At 36.4% G+C, this 19,547-nt stretch overlaps 1 protein-coding gene across 2 annotated transcripts in view; it reads left to right on the top strand.

Moving 5' to 3' along the window:
• enox1 (ecto-NOX disulfide-thiol exchanger 1) overlaps positions 1-19,547 on the top strand; it is a 260,625-nt gene that overhangs the window by 179,132 nt on the left and 61,946 nt on the right. For both annotated transcript variants that reach the window (XM_056465012.1, XM_056465013.1), the window contains exons 5-7: positions 2,698-2,865; positions 6,124-6,330; positions 7,955-8,188. In XM_056465012.1, the coding sequence (XP_056320987.1) occupies positions 2,698-2,865; positions 6,124-6,330; positions 7,955-8,188 (609 nt within the window). The remainder of the gene's footprint in view (positions 1-2,697; positions 2,866-6,123; positions 6,331-7,954; positions 8,189-19,547) is intronic.

Here is a 19,547-nt window from a genome sequence, read left to right as displayed (position 1 = left end):
CTCTTTTTTACATACATTCTATAAAATATTGGCAAACATATATATAAAAAAACTCTGAATAATACATTGTACAGTTAGGTCCATAAATATTTGGACATTGACACAATTTTAACACTTTTGGTCCCTTAACAAGTGGGAGGCACATACACAAACTGTTGTAATTCCTACAGCGTTCACCTGATTTGGATGTAAATACCCTCAAATTAAAGCTGACATTTCAAATCCTATGTGTTGGTGTTTAGAGCCAAAAGTAATTGGACAGAATAACAATCATCAATCAAAATTTCACTTTTTTAATACTTGGTTGTAAATCCTTTGCAGTCAATTACAGCTCAAAGTCTGGAACGCATTGACATCACCAGATGCTGGGTTTCATTCCTGGTGGTGCTTTGCCAGGCCTCTACAGCAACTGTCTTCAGTTTCTGCTTGTTCTTGGGGCATTTTCCCTTCAGTTTTGTCTTCAGCAAGTGAAATGCATGCTCAAATAATTTCAGGTCAAGTGATTGACTTGGACATTGCATAACATTTCACTTCTATTCCTTCAAAAACTCTTTGGTTGCTTTTGCAGTATGCTTTGTGTCATTCTCCATCTGCATTGTTCAGCACCATCCATTGAGTTCTGAAGCATTTGACTTAATATGAGCAGACAATATTGCCTGAAACACTAAAGAATTCATCCTGCTGCTTTTGTCAACAGTCACATCATTAATAAAAACAAGAGAACCAGTTCAATTGACAGCCATACACACCCACACCATGTCACTACTACCACCATACTTCACCGCTCAGGATCATGAGCAGTTCCTTTACTTCTCCAAACTCTTCTCTTCCCATCATTCTGGTATGCGTTGATCTTGATCTCATCTGTCCATAGGATGTTGTTCCAGTACTGTGAAGGCTTTTTAGAACTCTAATCTGGCCTTCCTGTTTTTGAGGTTCACCAATGGTTTACATCTTGTGGTGAGCCCTCTGTATTCACTCTGGTGTAGTTTTCCCTCGATTGTTGACTCTGACACATACACCTACCTCCTGAAGAGTGTTCTTGGTCTGGCCAACTGTCGTGAAGGGTGTTTTCTTCAGCAGGGAAAGAATTCTTTGGTCGTCCACCACAGTTGTTTTCCATGGTCTTCCAGGTTTTTTGGTGTTTCTCAGCTCACTGGTGCGTTCTTTCTTTTTTAAAAATGTTACAAACAGTTGTTTCAAACACCTAAAGTTTTTGCTATCTCTTTGGTGGGTTTGTTTAGTTTTTTTCAGCCTAATGATGGCTTCCTTGACTGATAGTGATCTTGAGAGTTGACAGTAACAGATTCCAAATGCAAATAGCACACTTGAAATGAACTCTGGACCTTTTATCTGATCGTTGTAATTGGGATAATGAGGGAATAGCACACACCTGGCCAGCTGGCCAGCTTGGAAGCTAATTGTCCAACTACTTTTGGACCCTTAACAAATGGGAGGCACATATGCAAACTGTTGTAATTCCTACAGCGTTAACCTGTTCTGGATGTAAATGCCCTCAAATTAAAGCTGGCAGTCTGCAGTTAAATCAAATCTTGTGTGTTTAATTTCAAATCCATTGTGTTGGTTTATGGAGCCAAAAATGTTAAAACTGTGTCAATGTCCAAATATTTATGGACCTAACTGTAAATGTGGCTTACGTCTGTGTCTGGAGTGAAGTGATGCCATGCTACTTTTCAGTGTAGTGGATTTTTTTCAAATTACAGCATCCTGAGCCTTACCGCCATTTGATTGGATGACAATCGTCCACTCTCATGGACTGCAGGCTTTAAATTAGATGAAATGCTCAGGATCAACAAAAACATGGGCTGACATGTGATGTCCATTGTAATGGACTAATATTACACTGTAAAACCCAAAAAGTTAAGGTAACCCAAACCATTTAAGGAAACCGATTGCGACAAACCATTTAAGTTTAAAAACGAATCCTAATGAGTAATGTGAACTTAATCTATTTGAGTAAACGAAGCAATTTGAGCACAGTAAAACCCAATAAATAAAGAAAACTCAAACCAATTGAGTACTGTAAAACCCAATAAGTTAAGGCAAATCAAACCGTTTAAGGAAACCGATTGCTACAAACCATTTGATTTGAAAAAAAAATCTATATGAGTTCTGTGAACTTACTCCATTTAAGTTGAAGTAATGAGGTATTTAATTAACTCATTACCTTCAACGCAGTTCAAACTCAATTAATTCAATTAACTTTCAGTTAATTTTAAGTTAACTACACTCATTTTGTTTGATAAAGTTGACTGTTCGGTTTTACAGTGTATGAATTGTGACTGAAACTAAAATGCTGCCATAGTTGCTTTTAAGCATGTTGCATTATTTTACATTAATAATGGATTCAGTTTAATGTATACCCCGCAAATTTATTGGAGGTCATTCCAGTTTAAGTAAAATAAATGAAAAATGCTTGAAATGTACTTGCAACTCTGGAATGAGTTTTATATATCTCAAAAAACCAATGTGTTCCAGTCCCAGATCCTGTGCGGTGTAGTATGATGAAAGCTCATTGAAGAAGAAACTAATCTTCAGTAGATGGTTCAGGGTTTTGGTGAATGCAGTGACCTGATTGTTCCTCATCTCTGTGTAGTCTTTTACCAGCTCTTATTTCTTTGGCTTTGTGCTCAGCTGCTCACATCCAAATCAATGTCTTTCTGTTTTCTTCCCCAGACTCCATCTGTATCCAGGGTTTCGACCCTAACATCGGCATCATCACCCCAATCAACCCCTTGATGGCAGGCATCAGTCTAGTGCCACCTCATCCTGTGGCAGCAGAACTTCCTGTAATAAAGGAAATCATTCACTGCAAGAGCTGCACGCTGTTCCCGCAGAACCCCAGTAAGAGTCGCTGCCTTTTACAGCACAATTATTAAAGGTTTCATCATAAAACCAGGCACATGTGAACACAGCCAGCCATTATTTACTTCTGCTGATGTCATGGTAAATATATAAAGTTCAGCCAGTGCCGTTTTGAATGACCTGTAAATGTGGGGTAAAATGTTCCACTGAAGGACCTGTAACTTTATGCTGCTTTATGATTATTGAAACTGCAGTGACCACATGATGGTGTTTATTAAAGCCCACAATGTGGAAAATCAGAGAAAGACGAATGGTAAATCTTTAGAGCTTTTGTGCTAAATACTGTTAAACCAAATGAACACTGAAGGAAAACATTCTCCAATTAAATTCATGTCTTACAAACTGTTTCTTCTTTTGTTGATGGAGATCATGTCGTATTTTTGTTAACATAATTTGTAATTTATTTGTAATAACACACCATAATATACTATATTTCTATTTGTGAATGCGCAATTTTTTATATTATAGTGTGGCCGGGACACTGCTCTCCCTAATTAAATAAATCAAGCATCCTCAGTCATCTATAATCAAAGGGTTCTTAATTTGTGACCACGTTTAAATAGAAAAATGTGGCATTAAGGTTGCAGGTTTCCAACAATGGGCAAAAACAAGAAATGCTAAATATTCTGTGGACAATAATGAAAGAATCACAATATTTACAATAGGTTAGTTCAGACCAAACAATGTTTCAAAATGACTACTTAAGGATATCCTCCTTTCAATTGACACTTATAATGTTCACACATAAGTAAATAAAGAAAACAAAGTGATTTTGCCTATGTCACTGATAAGGACTAATAACCACTAATAACACTAAATAAATCTAAATAAACAATGATAGTGGCTTATTATGTATCCCTGCACAAAAACAAAAGCATAAACAATTCTAAGCACACATGTTCATAAACCAAATACACTTCAATGTCAAATAAACAAATGTAAATTTCCACTTTCACATGTATAACATCACTATCAACATTCTAATATTAAAGAGTAAATGGTTGTAAAACTTAAATTAGCATTGGTCATAGGAAAAAATAACACATTGTTCATTAACATTTCTTTGAATGAGCATAAAGTATCGATCAAGACATAAAAATCAATAAAACTCACTCTGTTGAATCACACTCTGAATGGTCCGCAATGCCTTCGATCACGTGCACACTCGCGTGTACTCGCTCTCCCCTCTGATATTATTAGGCCAAAAATAAAAGGAGGTACAATAAACAGTCACCTCAATTTAACTCAAATAATATAATAACATAAGATCATTTACCAGTAAATAAACAGCATCAATAACTACTCACGCTCAATCTTGGTTGCTGGAGATTACACAGTCTCACCTCGTGAATATTTCTGCACCTAAAAAAACGCAAAATTCAACCGATCACCAGTCAAACATAAAGAGAAACAGCTGCTCTCAAAACTGCAGCGAGGACTTCCTCTTTTTCCTCTAAGTAAAACTGAAAGAGTACCTTTCCTGCAGGCTCAAAAGACAACAGATTAGCGTTGCTAAACTCTCAGAAGGGCACGTCTTCTCCTTTCACAACGACTCTGTACGAACGCACCAAGAAGCCTCTAGTGGCAGGGAGGCGTCATTACCAGGTATTTTTTCCCTTGGGTACAATAGTATACACAAAGTCCCTTAAAGACAAGTCATTTTATTCGGCGGCCATCTTTGAAACACCTCTCGAGCAGTATGCTCAGGCATTAGGTGCGTTCGACATGAACCACGGCTGCAGCTGCCAATCAACAAGATTATCAGAGCGCAGGCGGGATCAGAGTTGAAAACGGGGCCATCAGGTCGGACACTGTGGGGCTTGTAGTTTGCTGCATGATGCAGATCACACGGCGTGATCAATTATTTATTCATTTATTATAACAACAACAATAGAGTTACAATTATTAATTAAAGCTTCAAGCAGCGATGAAAGGGACCTCGCACCCGGGCTCACCGCCGCCCGGTGGCCGTAGGATGACAGAGAACAGCGGACGATAATCATTTAGGCCGATATATATAAAAAATCTGAGAAAATCACAGATTTATGCCAAACTTCCTCCTGTCAGCAGGCGGTATGACTGCGACTCAAGATTGCCATGTAGATGTCATCAGGAGTGGAAACCCATCAAACATGTGAAGTTTCAGGCTGATCGGACGTTGTGTGGTTGAGTTATAAGCAAATTATCTTCTGTCAGCAGGTGGCGCTATAACTGTGACTCAATATTGGCATGTAGATGTGTTCAGGAGAGGAATTTAATCAAACATATGAAGTTTCAGGCTGAACGAGAATGCTTTCAAGCATGTTTAGACCCTCAAAAGTGCACCGATTAGGGGCGGAATAATAATAATAATAATAATAATAATAATAATAATAATAATAATAATAATAATAATAATAATAATAATAATAAATGGAGCAATTCCAAAAGGGCCTTGCACCATTTGGTGCTCGGTCCCTAATTACGTTTAAGTATCTTATTACAAAAGTATAATCAGAGCAATAAGGGAAAATGAAACAAATATCAATGAATAGGCCTTTTAAACAAAACAGAAAGTACAAATTCATTAATTTTCTTTTCGGCTTAGTCCCTTTATTAATCTGGGATCGGCACAGTGGAATAACCCACCAACTTATCCAGCATTTGATTAAATAAAACAAACCAGATTTTCTCCAGGAGAAAAAAATATAATCAGACATACTGTGAAAATTTCCATGCTCTGATAAACATCATTTATGAAATATTTAAAAAGGAAAAAAAAAAAGAAAATAGGGGGCTAATAATTCTGACTTCAACTATATATATATATATATATATATATATATATATATATATATATATATATATATATATATTTATACAGACAACATTTTACTCACAAAACAAGATGTTTTAATTAATGTCAGAAAGTGGTAATCATTGAATTTGTTTTGTTTTTCTACTATGAATGTCAAAGGCTACTGACTTCCAACATTGCTCAAAATATCTTCTCTTGTGTTAATCAGAAGAATTAAGTTGAAACAGGTTTGTAAAGTGAATGGTGAGTAAATGACCACACCATTTTCACTTTTGGGTAAACGTTTCCCTTAAATGACATGTTCAATTCTGAATAAGTGGCTTCTAAACATCTAAACCAGTCTTTATTTCATATTAAACTAAATAAATAAAAAAATGTACTTAAAGTCATGTCTGTTCATGCGGTTTGAGTGCAGTAAGGCATTTTTGTGGATTGCGCAGATCTTCCTCCACCCTCCACGAGAGAACGGCCTCCAGGGTGTAAGACAGTGTTTGTTGGTGGGCTTCCAGAAAACGCCACTGAGGAGATCATCAAAGAAGTGTTTGACCAGTGTGGGGAGATCATCGCCATCCGCAAGAGCAAGAAAAACTTCTGCCACATTCGCTTTATTGAGGAGTTCATGGTGGACAAGGCCCTCTACCTCTCAGGTGTGTGTGTGTGTGTGCGTGTGTGCGCGCGTGTGTGTGTGTGTGTGTGTGTGTGTGTGTGTAAAAGCTGATCTGGTGGTCTTTGTTCTTTTTTTATTTATACATAGCACAAACACTTTTTTGTTTTGTTTCTCTACATCTCTGCTGTGCCCTTGTTATTTTATTTAAACACAAACATTTTTTTCTATGCACACGTGTTTTGTTTGGTTTTGTTTTGGAATGATTGTTTTGTTCATTTACCACTAGGGGGTATATTAAACAATGCATTTTTTAATTTTTTTTTATTTTATGCTTTTTACCAGGTAAGTTAGCTTTTTTTGTGTTGGTTTTGGGGCTTTTGGGGCTAGAAACCAACTCTGGACCAATCATCAGTGCAAAAAATGAGATGGGATACTTAATTCAATAAAGCCACTCCTCCTGTATCTCTTTCCTCCAAATTAAAGTTGTTTATATTTAAAGTATTTTGCTTCTTGTTTTGATTAATTAGGGGGCTCAGACCACCCCCAAACCCCCCTGGAATTCATACGCTGCTTATCCTGGCTATCTACACCATTATTTTGTAATATTGATCTTAAATCTTTGATCAATGAACAAGATTTATAATGTTTGCTGGATGCATATTAAACAAAAGAACTATAAAATTGTTAAGTTTTCTTGTCCTTTGCTGTGACACCCCTGTTTATTTATAATGTCCAACAAGTCATGGAGGAAAAAATATTATTCATAATTTCATGTAAAAAAAAATAGCACTATACAAAGATAAGTTTCCAGAAATTGTTGGTGTGGGTTTCCTGAATTGAATTGAATGAACTAAATTGGTCATACCCTGCTGAAAAAAACAGCTTAAACCAGCCTAGACATTTCCAGGCTGGTTTCCAGTCAAAACTAGCTTGACCAGCCTAACCATGCTGGGTGCCTAGCCAAAACCAGCTATGTACAGCTTAAACTAGGCTTGTTAAGCTGGTTTTGACTGGTTTAAGCCATTTTTTTTCAGAAAGATAGTGAATGAATGTGAGTGTGTACAGGTATTTCCCAGTACTGGGTTGCATCCTTCCAGTAATTGATAGTTCATTCCACTGTGGCGACCTCTGAAATAGAGACTAAGCCAAAGGAAAATGAATGAAGGAATGAATTTTTCTTCACACAATACAGCACAGTTCAGTAAAAAAGTACAAACATAAAGTAAAATAAACAAAAACATGTGAAAGAATTGCCGACGCGGTGGTGCAGTAGGTTTCCCCCACATGTCCAAAGACATGCGGTACAGGTAAATTGGGTAGGCTAAACTGTCTGTAGTGCATGTGTGTGAATGAGTGTGTATGGATGTTTCCCAGAGATGGGTTGCAGCTGGAAGGGCATCTGTTGCGTAAAACATGTGCTGGACAAGTTGGCGGTTTATTCTGCTGTGGCGACCCCTGATTAATAAAGGGACTAAGCCGAATAGAAAATGAATAAATCATTTGTGAATGAATTGAGTTAGTGTTTTTTGTCAAACATTAGACTTCAAACTACATGAATATAATAACCTTTCCTTCAAACATGGTGTTTTACAAAAAAAAAAAAAAAAAACGATTGGAGCAACTGTGATAGCTCAATTTGCCAAATAATATGTTTGTCGTCCTAGGATATCGTATGCGCATTGGCTCCAGCACCGATAAAAAGGATTCGGGCCGCATTCATGTAGATTTTGCTCAGGCAAGAGACGACTTGTATGAGTGGGAGTGCAAACAAAGATTGCTGGCACGAGAGGAGCGGCACCGACGGAAAATCCACGAGGAGCGGCTGAGACCTCCATCACCTCCTCCCATAATGCACTACTCAGAGCACGAGGCAGCTCTTCTGGCGGAGAAACTGAAAGGTAAGCTTTCCCACAGACTGCGGTGCCATGATCTCATCTAGCCTTTAAAGCGCAGATTTGTCATCATTAATGTAGCGCCGAGAGAAATTCAGGGCTCTTTGGAAAAGCTTAAAGGCAGAGCTTTTATGCGTCTAATAAAGGCAGAATGTGGTAAGATGACCTACACAGCCAGGTCTGCTTTCCCTCAGACATTTCTGCAGCTGTCCTTGTCTGCTCTCTGATGACGTGACGGACATTAATGAGCTAAGTTTTCAGTCTCTTACACTCCAGTCCTCATCCCGTCTGCAGCTGCCAGCCGAACGAACCCAGCTGTTGTTTATTCTAGGAGACTGGTGTGTTTATATGATCGGCTAGTTCCATTCATCAGCTTCAATGAGACCTATTATTGCCAATGAACTAAACGCTCAGTACCAGGCTTCTGGAAAGCCAAAGAGTTGTGAAGGTTGACTAAATAGTGTTCTTTTGCTTTCAGGGGCGATTAAATGTGCTTAGAGACTGGTTTGGATGAGTCTATAGTCTAGAAATAGGATACTGTGGATGAGTTCGCTCATAAACTGTCCTATCTGAACACCTAATGCAGTTCAATTAGAATTTAGGGTCAACTTTTTCCTCAGATTATTCTCTTTAAATTGTTTACAGAGGATCTTGGGGCATGTGTTTGTGTTGATCACCGAGAAGCTTTGATTACAGATTTTCTGGCAACAAATTGGGCAAGTGGCTTGCGAAAGAGCTATACATTGTTCATTTACTCAAGTCATTTAGTATATTTTTGTCCTATAGGGTAATAACACCAGATAATAAATCACAATATTTGCATATAAATAAACACTAGAACATTTTGAGTTTGCTCGCTTTTTTGCTTGTGAAATTCACTTCACAATAGATGCGGATTCATGTCATGGGCAGAGCATCTGTCTACGCGATGACTCTACCCTGCAGGCACAGGATGTCAACATGACATCAGAGTGACGTTGTACCCCAACGTCATCGGGACTTTTGGTTGGGAATGAAAATCGGGTTGACATCAGAACCCAACATCAGACAGACATCAATGTCCAACGTCAGGCAGATGTCACATTTTGGTTGGAAATGAAAATTGGGTTGACGTCAGAACCCAACGTCAAAAAGACATCAATGTCCAACAACAGGCAGACATTGGATTTTGCTCCCCTGACGTTGCAACCAAAATATAACCAAATACCTAGATCATATGACATTGTGTGCCTGCTGGGAAGTTTCGTTGCTAAATGGCTAACATGGGTTTTATCGAGAGAGTAACTATGCTTTATGTGCTTTAGGAAAGCTGAAAAACAGCGTAGATTCTTTTGGTGCCATGCCTGAGTCCACTTGATCCTTTCAGAGGTGCATCCAGCTCTGAGAGTTCATCAACTCCTCCAGAAACTATACCTGGATAATGGATGCTTTCAGCAGTGCTTCAGACTAAGCTGAGACCAGTTTGATTGGCTGTTCTCCGGTGTCGACAGCAGGATTTCCCCTTCAATAACACTTCGTCAGAATCACGCCCATACTAGAGCAAGCTCCTGATTGGTTAATACGGCACGAATGTCCACTAAAGTCAAGATGTCCTCACTGCAGTCTGTAATCACGATGACGTACTGGACCAGGTCCGTTTTACCAGGTCCATTGTACCGACATTGTACCGCCCACTAAGGTAACGCCCATACTACTATGACAGTTGGGTTTAGGGTAGGGATAGGTGTAGGCGATCATCCATTAGCTGCTGGCTGCAGTGAGAACTGTCTCACTAAATTTATTTTTTAACGCTTTATTCGCGCGAATAGTGCTGCATGATGTCTATTCACGTATTTGCATTGACTTAACTTGTAAATCCCTTGTGCTTGATGCTTTATCCGCCTCTGGTGTGAATGTAGTGTGATTTACTTAACAGTTTATGTCAGCACAATCTGTCTTGTTTGTATTGAAACAGTACTTTCGGTATTTACTAAATATGCGTTATTTTTGCACCTGACCTTACTGAACATGCATTTGTAGGAGTTTCTTTGTCAGATGCAAATTTTATTGGGGGGGGGGAAGTATTTAAATAAATCACTCAACATCTAAGGTACTCAAATTATGGGTATTTGCATCATTTTCTAATGCCAAAAAACGTGTCTTAAATGCCGAGGTTGAAATGTCTGCAGTTGTTGTTGCTGAAGGAGGCGCCACAGAGAACAATGTGTGGTATAAGGTGGAAGATTTTTTACACACATATATATATTTTTTTTTGGAACACATAGTCCTAACATATTGTTTGCCAAATATGTTATTTTTAATTTGCTTCAGGAATTAAAAGATGATTTGGAACAAGCAACTAGGGTGAGTCACGTAACACCAGCGTTATTCTAGTTCGCTCAGACAGCGTCAAACAGTTGTCATCTTGTGAAATAATTACATAATAGAGTTGGATATGGCTGACTTTAAGTAAATGTAATAATAGACTTGTCTATATTGTGATTTTGCCTATTATTTAGTCAATAAACTAATAAACAGTCCTAAAATAAAACTATACATTTGTTTATTATGTGCACCATAGCTGATTTTATTAAATAATCTATTCCTATGAAGTAAACTAACTCTGACATTACAAACAATTTATTAGCACCTAACATGTTTGTCTTGCATATGTTAATATGGAAATGAGATGTTACATTTATGTTTAGTTTTCATGTTTTTGGTAAATCATCTGCAGAAATATTCACAGCCATCAACACTGCTTAAGATTTGCTCTTTGGAAATTTGGAAATGTTTCCTTTCCAATGTAGTTGAGTGTCAGTTTTAGAGGTGATACACAACACTTACCTGTGCCACAAACGGGATTTTGAATGATGACATCAGCACAGACCAATCATGTGTTAAGATTATTACCCACTTTATTTATTCGAAATTTTCGCACTTTAAAAATAAATTCAACCTTGTGATGTCAATCATATTTGCATCTGAAACTTTCATCCGTCATAAAATTTTAATCAGTTTTAATAATTTTTCAGGTTTTCGCATTCGAAAAGGTGTTTTGAGAGGTGTTTTGACATTTCAGATCCGCTGCACAAGTGAAAGGCAAATCCAAAATGGTTTCAGAGAAATGGTGTCTATCTGAGTCTCTCTACAGTATCTTAGACAAACTGCAAGTGTCTGTTCAGGATCAATTGGTTCATGGAAATTGGTGGTCTGTTTTTTAAATCTGGCTCTAGTAAACTAGCAAAGCATCAAACTGAGCCTTGGACATCCTGAGGTAAACTTTGAATCGGTCTGGATAATCCTGCAATTCGTTGTTGAGGCAGAACTTTTCTTCCTCTCTACACAATCTAAGGATGGGATGGACACAATATTTCCTCTTTCTTTTGTGATTCAGGGAGAAGACAACAAAATTATCTTCACTACTTAAAGACTCCATTTTGTATAGTTTTGCAAATTAATTAGCAACAGGTTAATTAATTCACATTAGATTTGATGCGCAAGGTTTGTGTGCATGACAACAAAATTGCATGCAAAAATTTCGGACTTCAGTGTGCAAAGACCTGCAGGAGCATGAAATTATCCGAGGGACTCCCGCAAAATGGAAATATCTAAAGTGAATAAATACAAATAAAACACAAAAACAAATCAACCTTTATTTATCTACAGTGGAGGAAAGAGGCCTGAAAAATCATACCTGAAAAATCAAGTAAAAGTACCATTACTTGCTTAAAAATGCAGCGCATGTAGAGGAAAGTATCTGTAGTAAATATTACCCAAAGTATGAGTAAAAAGTACCTTTCAAAAATACTCAAGAGTAGTGAGTAGTGTATTATGCTTTGTAGTATTACACTGTAAAAATCTGATGCATTCACATGTAACTCGAAGATGTGTGTAAACGTAACATTCTGTATTGCATTTAGTTGTTGCCCAGCAGGCACACAACATCATAAGACATTAATATTAGGTTAGATTTAGGTTGTGATGTCAGGGGACCAAAATTCAATGTCTAGCCAGCGTCTAAGGACAATGTTATTTTGATGCCCAATAACGACATCAGATGACGTTGATATTTGGTTGATTTTAGGTTGTTTTCGAAACTGACCAAAATCCAACGTCGCCATTATCTTAAATCAACGTCATATTGACATCAAATACTGACATGTATTTATCAGGTTTGGCAACCAAAATCCAATATCTCAAGCATGTCAAACTGTAACATCATTAGACATTGATATTTTGTTGATTTTAAGTTGGATGTTAGGCATTGATGTCGGCCTGACAACACATTTCGAACAACATAAAGTAAACATCTTCTAATCAGTGGCATGCATCTAAGCAGTCTCTGGGTCAATGCTGTAAAGATTTTGGACATCTTCTTGGACACTTTTAATGCTTTCAAACAGTTTGCTGTAATTATAAAGTGCACATGTCCTGAGGTAGTTCATAATGATGCAATTGACCTTCTATGTGCAATTTGATTGAACAAGAATCGCAGGACTGATTTTTCTAATCCCCATAGAAAAATTTACTAAAGAAAAAATTACTAAAAAAATTGTGACTGCAGGTTGAAGGAAAGTAGTGGAGTAAAAGTACAGATACCGCACTAAAAATGTACTCAGGGGAAAGTAAAAGTACACATTTTTAAAACTACTTAGTAAAGTACAATTCCTGAGAAAAACTACTCAGTTACAGTAGTTTGAGTATTTGTAATTTGTTACTTTACACCACTGTTTATCCATAGCACTAAACTGGCACAAGACTGTGCTTTCGTATCCCAGCTTCCAGCGCACCATTGGAGAGAGCTTTCGGTATTTGTGGACTATAGTCACACATTCAAGCAGAGACACATTTAAAAAAAGCCATTTCACAAAGGAAACGCCAAATGATGAATCACTGTCCGGCTGTCGATGTTTTGGCAAAGTGGAAGTTTACTCGCGAACAGTGCTCGCAACACCATTTCAGTGCATTAGTATTCAGTAAGCAAGTCTGAAGATCACTGAAAAATGTGTCTTGTACAGTTCTCTACACCAAATCGCCAACACAAACCCCTACTGACAACTCATAACAACTTGAGAGACCTCAATAACTGAAAAAGCAAGAGTGATTCTTAGATTTAAGAAATGAGATACTTTGCTGTTATACTTAAGTTTGTGTGTGGCAATAAATTCCATCAAGACTATGATGGCACCTCCACTTTCCATGAGTCCTTAATCTTTAATCTTTTTTTGTCTCATTGTTTACTTACGGGCTGCACGGTGGTGCAGTGGGTAGCACGTTTGCCTCACAGCAAGAAGGTTGCTGGTTTGAGCCTCGGGTGGGTCAGTTGGTGTTTCTTTGTGGAGTTTGCATGTTCTCCCCAAGTTGGCGTGGGTTTCCTTCGGGTGCTCCGGTTTCCCCCATAGTCCAGTAATGATGAGGAGAATGGGTTTGGAACTTGTGTCTGTTTTCAAAAGCTACACTAAATGCTAAACCTCATCTCTAAGTTTCAAGCCTAATTTACTGACGCTTTCCCTGCATTGTCTTTTTTTTCTATTGGACAAGAACATCATCTCATCAGTGTGTTCAGTCACGGCTCGTGAATCAGTAACTAACCCTGCATTTTCCTGTCTAAACATGAAGTGTAATTCCAGCCTGAGTAGCCGAGACATGAGGCGTTCGGTGTGGCCTCTCCCAAGCTTCAGTAATCTGCTCCCTGTGGACCTGTGTGAAATACATTACTGAAATTGGAAGAATAATTGAATTTTGCCACAAAGTCAGTGCAGTAGGGCTGGCAGTAAATTCGATCCCTGCCTTAATGAGATCCTGTACATGGAAACAACATCATTTCCTGCATCTGTGCACTTCTCAGCAGACTGTTGTTGCTTCGTCTCACCGCAGAAAAGCCAACGAGGAGAATGACATCATGACTGATCTTGAGTAACAGTAACAGATAACCTAATAAAATATTACTCTAGTAAAAGTGTAAAGTCCTTCTTTTTAAGTATTTTTTTAAGTGACAAGTACATAATAAAGTACTTAGCTGATACTTAAAGGCACAATATTTACAATATTTCTATCAGAATATGATCAGAACAGTGCTACATATTTTTGTGACTTATGGACTATTACACTATTGCAAATGTTTTGAGGAATATTTAAATACAGATAAATAATATTCAGTGAGAATATTCTTAACCATGCCCTTCCTGGTGTTAGTTTGCTATGAAGGAATGATGTGCAAAAAGAAAGCCCCTCCCCCATATAATATTCTTTTTCAGTTGGAGGTACATCAATCCATTGGAATACAAATCAGAAAAAGTTGTGACAGTATGGAAAACACAAATAAAAAAAGAAAGAAGTGATATCTAAATTTACTTTGACATGTATTGCATTGCAGACAATGACGACATTACAGGTTTCCACTGTGTGATGGTCCATCCCAGTTGGCTCAGAGAAGTTAATGGCGCTTCTGGACACTGTTAACATAGGGCTTCCTTTCACTGTAGTTCAGCTTAGTCCTGCGTCTTTGTCCTTTACGCACTAAAACTCCTGCAGACACTTTGAATCTTTTAATTATGTTATACACTGTTGGAGGTGAAATATCCAGGTGTCTTCTTATATTTCTTTGAGGAACATTGTTTTTAAACATTTCAATAATTGTATTTAAAATGCATTTGTTGGCAAACTGGCTATACTCTGCACATCTTTGCTCCTAAAGGACTAGACCTCTCTTGGATGCTGCTTTTGTACCAAATTATAATTACAATCATCTGTTGACATCACCTGTTTCAAATCACATCATTGTTTAACCAATTTACCTGATTGCTAACCCTAAACTGCTTCTGTCCATACTTTCTAAAAAATGTGTTGTAGGTCTGAATGATGGGAAAGGATGTATATTTACAAATGAAATGAAGTTGACCAGACAAAACATTAAATATTTTTGTGTTCACATTGTCTGCAATGAAATACAAGTCAAAGTAAATTTGGAAATAACTACTGTCTTTTTTTCTGATTTGGGGTTGTAAAATTCTCAGCAACTCATATGTTCGTACTGTATAAGTTCATATGTAATGGACATATATGTGCATGATGATGTTCAGGGAAATCATACAGTGTGCTTGAATAAACTTCACCATTTAAAGTAGATATAATTCACCAGATAACTGTCAGTGATGACCTAACTATTTTCATTCACAATAATGAATTATAAAATTCTACATTTGTAATTTAGTCAGTCACAGGCACTACAGCTCCAAGGATCTTCAACTATTTGCTCTTTTTGAAACTATCTTTTTAATTTGACAAATTGTTAAATAGAGATTTGCTCTGAACTGATCATTAATATCACTGAGTTGTTAAATGAAGACTTGACTGGATCATTTGAATTAAGCTGCGTTCACACTTGACTTTTCGTCCCATAGACTTCCATTCATACGCACACGAATACGTCAGACCGGAAACGCAGGGTCATGCGTTAAGTTTCGCAGGTTGCTGCGGTGCAAAGTTCAAGCTTGGTGAACTCTAACCTGCGAAATCGCATCACTTGACTGCATGAGACCAATAGAGGATCAAAACATGACCTCTCTGGACATAAATTTAAAACATGGAGCAATCGCTGGCTTTTTAAATATCTAATCATCTTGTTTAATCCCGCCCCTTTTCGCAGCGCTGCACGACAGAATTTCGCACACACAAAGCCGAGTGTGACCGTAGCTTTAGTAAGTTGTTATCTGGTGATTGAATGGATCATTTGAATCACTGTGTTGTTAACTGGAGACTTGATTGGATAATTCGAATCATTGAGTTGTTAACTGGAGACTTGAATGGATCATTTGAATCTGAGTTGTTAACTGGAGACTTGAATGGATCATTTGAATTATCATGTTGTTAACTAGAGACTTGATTGGATAATTTGAATCATTGAGTTGTTAACTGGAGACTTGAATGGATCATTTGAATCAGTGAGTTGTTAACTGGTGATTGAATGGATCATTTGAATCATCATGTTGTTAACTGGAGACTTGATTGGATAATTTGAATCACTGAGTTGTTAACTGGAGACTTGAATGGATCATTTGAATCAGTGAGTTGTTTACTGGAGACTTGAATGGATCATTTGAATCAGTAAGTTGTTAACTGGTGATTGAATGGATCATTTGAATAGTCGTGTTATTAACTGGAGACTTGATTGAATCATTTGAATCATTGAGTTGTTAACTGGAGACTTGAATATATCATTTGAATCAGTGAGTTGTTAACTGGAGACTTGAATGGATCATTTGAATCAGTGAGTTGTTAACTGGAATGTTTGAATTGAAGACTTCAATGCATTATTTGAATCACTAAATTGTTTACTGGAAACTTGAATGGATCATTTGAATTATTGATGTTTTTATTAAAGGCTTGAACGGATCATTTGATTGAACGAGTTGTTATCTGTAAACTTGAATAAATCATTTGAGTCATTGGGTTGTTAACTGGAGACTTGAATGAATCATTTGAATCAGTACGTTGTTAACTGGTAAGTGATTGGATAATTTGAATCATTGAGGTATTAAATAGAGACTTGAATGAATCATTTGAATCATAGAGTTGTTAACTGGAGACTTGAATCAGAATTTGAGTCATTAAGTTATTAAATTAAGACTTGAATAAATATTTTGAATCAGTCAGTTGTAAAGTTGAGCCTTGGATGAATCATTTGAATTAATAAGTTGTCAGCTGGAGGCTTGTATAAATAATTTGGATCATTGAGTTGTTAAACAAAGACTTGAATGGATCATTTGAATCAGTGAATTGTAAAGTGGAGCATTAAATAAATCATTTAAATCAATGAGTTGTCAACTGGAGACTTAAATGGATAATTTGAATCATTGAGTTGTCAACTGGAGACTTGAATGGTTCATTTGAATTAATAAGTTGTAAACTGGATACTTAATTATATCATTTGAATCATTGAGTTGTTAAATAAAGACTTGACTGACTCATTTGAATCAATGAGTTGTCAGCTAGAGACTTGAAAGGATCATTTGAATCTTTCAGTTGTAAAGTGCAAAATTGAATGAATAATTTTAATCAATGAGTTGGCAACTGGAGACTTAAATCATTTAAATCATTGAGTTGTTAAATGAAGACTTGAATGGATTATTATTTAAATAATTGAGTTGTTAATTAAAAGCTTGAATAGGTAAACTGAATCAGTTCTAAACTTTAGATTTGAAAAGCTTTCGGTTGTAAAGTGGAGAGTTAAATGAATCATTTGGATCATTGAGTTGTTAAATGAAGACTTGAATAGATCATTTGAATCAGTAAGAGCTCCACTAAAAAGCAATTAGTTACTTTACTTGAATGAGTAAAATGAGTAAATCTAAATGCATTGTAACTTAAAACTGTTAAGTTGACCTAACTTTTTACAATTATCCACAGTCCATTTATCCAATAATTTTAAAGCAACAGATTTACTTACTTCTTTTAAGTAAGATCAATTAATCACTTTAAAAGCAACAGTACTTTACTGACCTTTTACTCATCATACATTCATATAACAAAGTGGAATAAAAATGCTTAGGAGTGTAAAGATTTTTTACAAAGTAAAAAAACTTTGTTTACTCTTCACTCATGATGTATCAGTTAAGCCAAAACTCCATCGCATGTATATCCAAGTGCTTTATTTTAAAATTTTCTGTTCGATACCCATTTTAGCCCTGTTTTTTCAATTAAATAAATGTAATTCCCCGCATGCAGCTGGTAAGAGACCCGGAGGACTCTGGGCGTTTGAGATCAAGAGCAGGTGTGTTATTAAGGTGGCACTCAAACTTCCCAGCTAATTAAAGGAAATTGAATTCTCCCAACCCTCGGGCAAAAATGCCATCTGACGGGAATAAAAATAATTTCCATCGTCAAATGAGCCTGCTCTGCCAATCTCACATCTAATGAGAGCCTTCACAAAAAATGCAAATGTGAAATCTCCACACAATCTGTCAAAACTCAGTGGTGCGACCTCTCCGTAACTCAAACACTATGTAACTCGCTCCGTTACTGCCAATTCAGTCAGTGTCAGTTATGGTCCGGAAATTAGCTATGTTTTAAACATCGCTCATATTAATTTTTCCATGAAAGCATAATGTGGCAATGAGCATTTACTTGCCAGAGAGCATTAAGCCGAGGCCATTTGAATGAATAGCATTAAAGTGTTTCTAAATGCAAGAGACAGAAAGCTGCAATGGATAGAATTCATTTGAAATAAAGAGCTGAAGGATGGGCAGATTTGAGCATGAGGGAAATAGTGTTTTTCAATTTAAAAGAGTTTTTTAAATCTGCTGTCTTACACAAAGTGATTAAATACTGAACATTTTTGACCAAAAATAAACTAAAAATTCTTATATATAAGAGTGAGAGATAGATAAATCTGCATTTTTGATTCTTTCTTTTTTTGAAACCTCAATTTTTAGACATTACATCATCCACACTGCCTGTTTAATATGGAGCCAAATCAGTCTCAAAGATAATACATTCACAAAATAAAATTCATACATGTACAGCACAATTCACATTTACAAAATCCATTTCATAAATACAGCACAGAAATTGTGAATTCACAAGTAAAAGTCACATAATTTTGCCAAATAATTGGATTTGTTTAATTTTGAATCATGTTCTGAGTTTACGAGTTGGATTTGTGTATTTATGAATCGTGTTCTGAGTTTACGAGTTGGATTTGTGTATTTATGAATCATGTTTTGAACTAATATGTTGTAAATGCATATAATAGACTTTTTATTTTATTTTTAACCAGACACATTGAAGATTACTTAGTAAACTAATATTGTTACTACATATGCACTTTTTAAAAATTTATTTATTTATTTATTTATTTATTTATTTATTTTATTGAATTAAAAAAATAAACCTTAAAAACAGTTCAAAGCATTTCAATAATTCAATAATAAATACATTTTTATATTTTCAATATTTAATTATTTTAATATTCATTATATGAGTATATTCATATACTTAAATATAATAATAATAATAATAATAATAATAATAATATATTGCCAACAAACTAATCTGACCTTCTAATAAAAACAATATAATAAAAACTGTAATAATAATATTAATAATAATATGGGGCGACGCAGTGGTGCAGTAGGTAGTGCTGGCGCCTCATATTAAAAAAGTTGCTGGTTCGAGCCTCGGCTGGGTCAGTTGGCGTTTCTGTGTGGAGTTTGCATGTTCTCCCTGCATTCGAGTTTCTCCCACAGTTCAAAGACATGCAGTACAGGTGAATTAGGTTGGCTAAATTGTCTGTAGTGTATGAGTGTGAATGAATGAGTGTGTGGATGTTTCCCAGAGATGGGTTGCGACTGGAAGGGCATCCGCTGCGTAAAAACGTACTGGA

Source organism: Danio aesculapii, chromosome 9 (genome assembly GCF_903798145.1).
Source record: "Danio aesculapii chromosome 9, fDanAes4.1, whole genome shotgun sequence".
In the NCBI taxonomy this organism is placed as follows: domain Eukaryota; kingdom Metazoa; phylum Chordata; class Actinopteri; order Cypriniformes; family Danionidae; genus Danio; species Danio aesculapii.
Note: the sequence above shows the minus strand (reverse complement) of the source record. Positions and strands in the feature narration are given on the sequence as shown.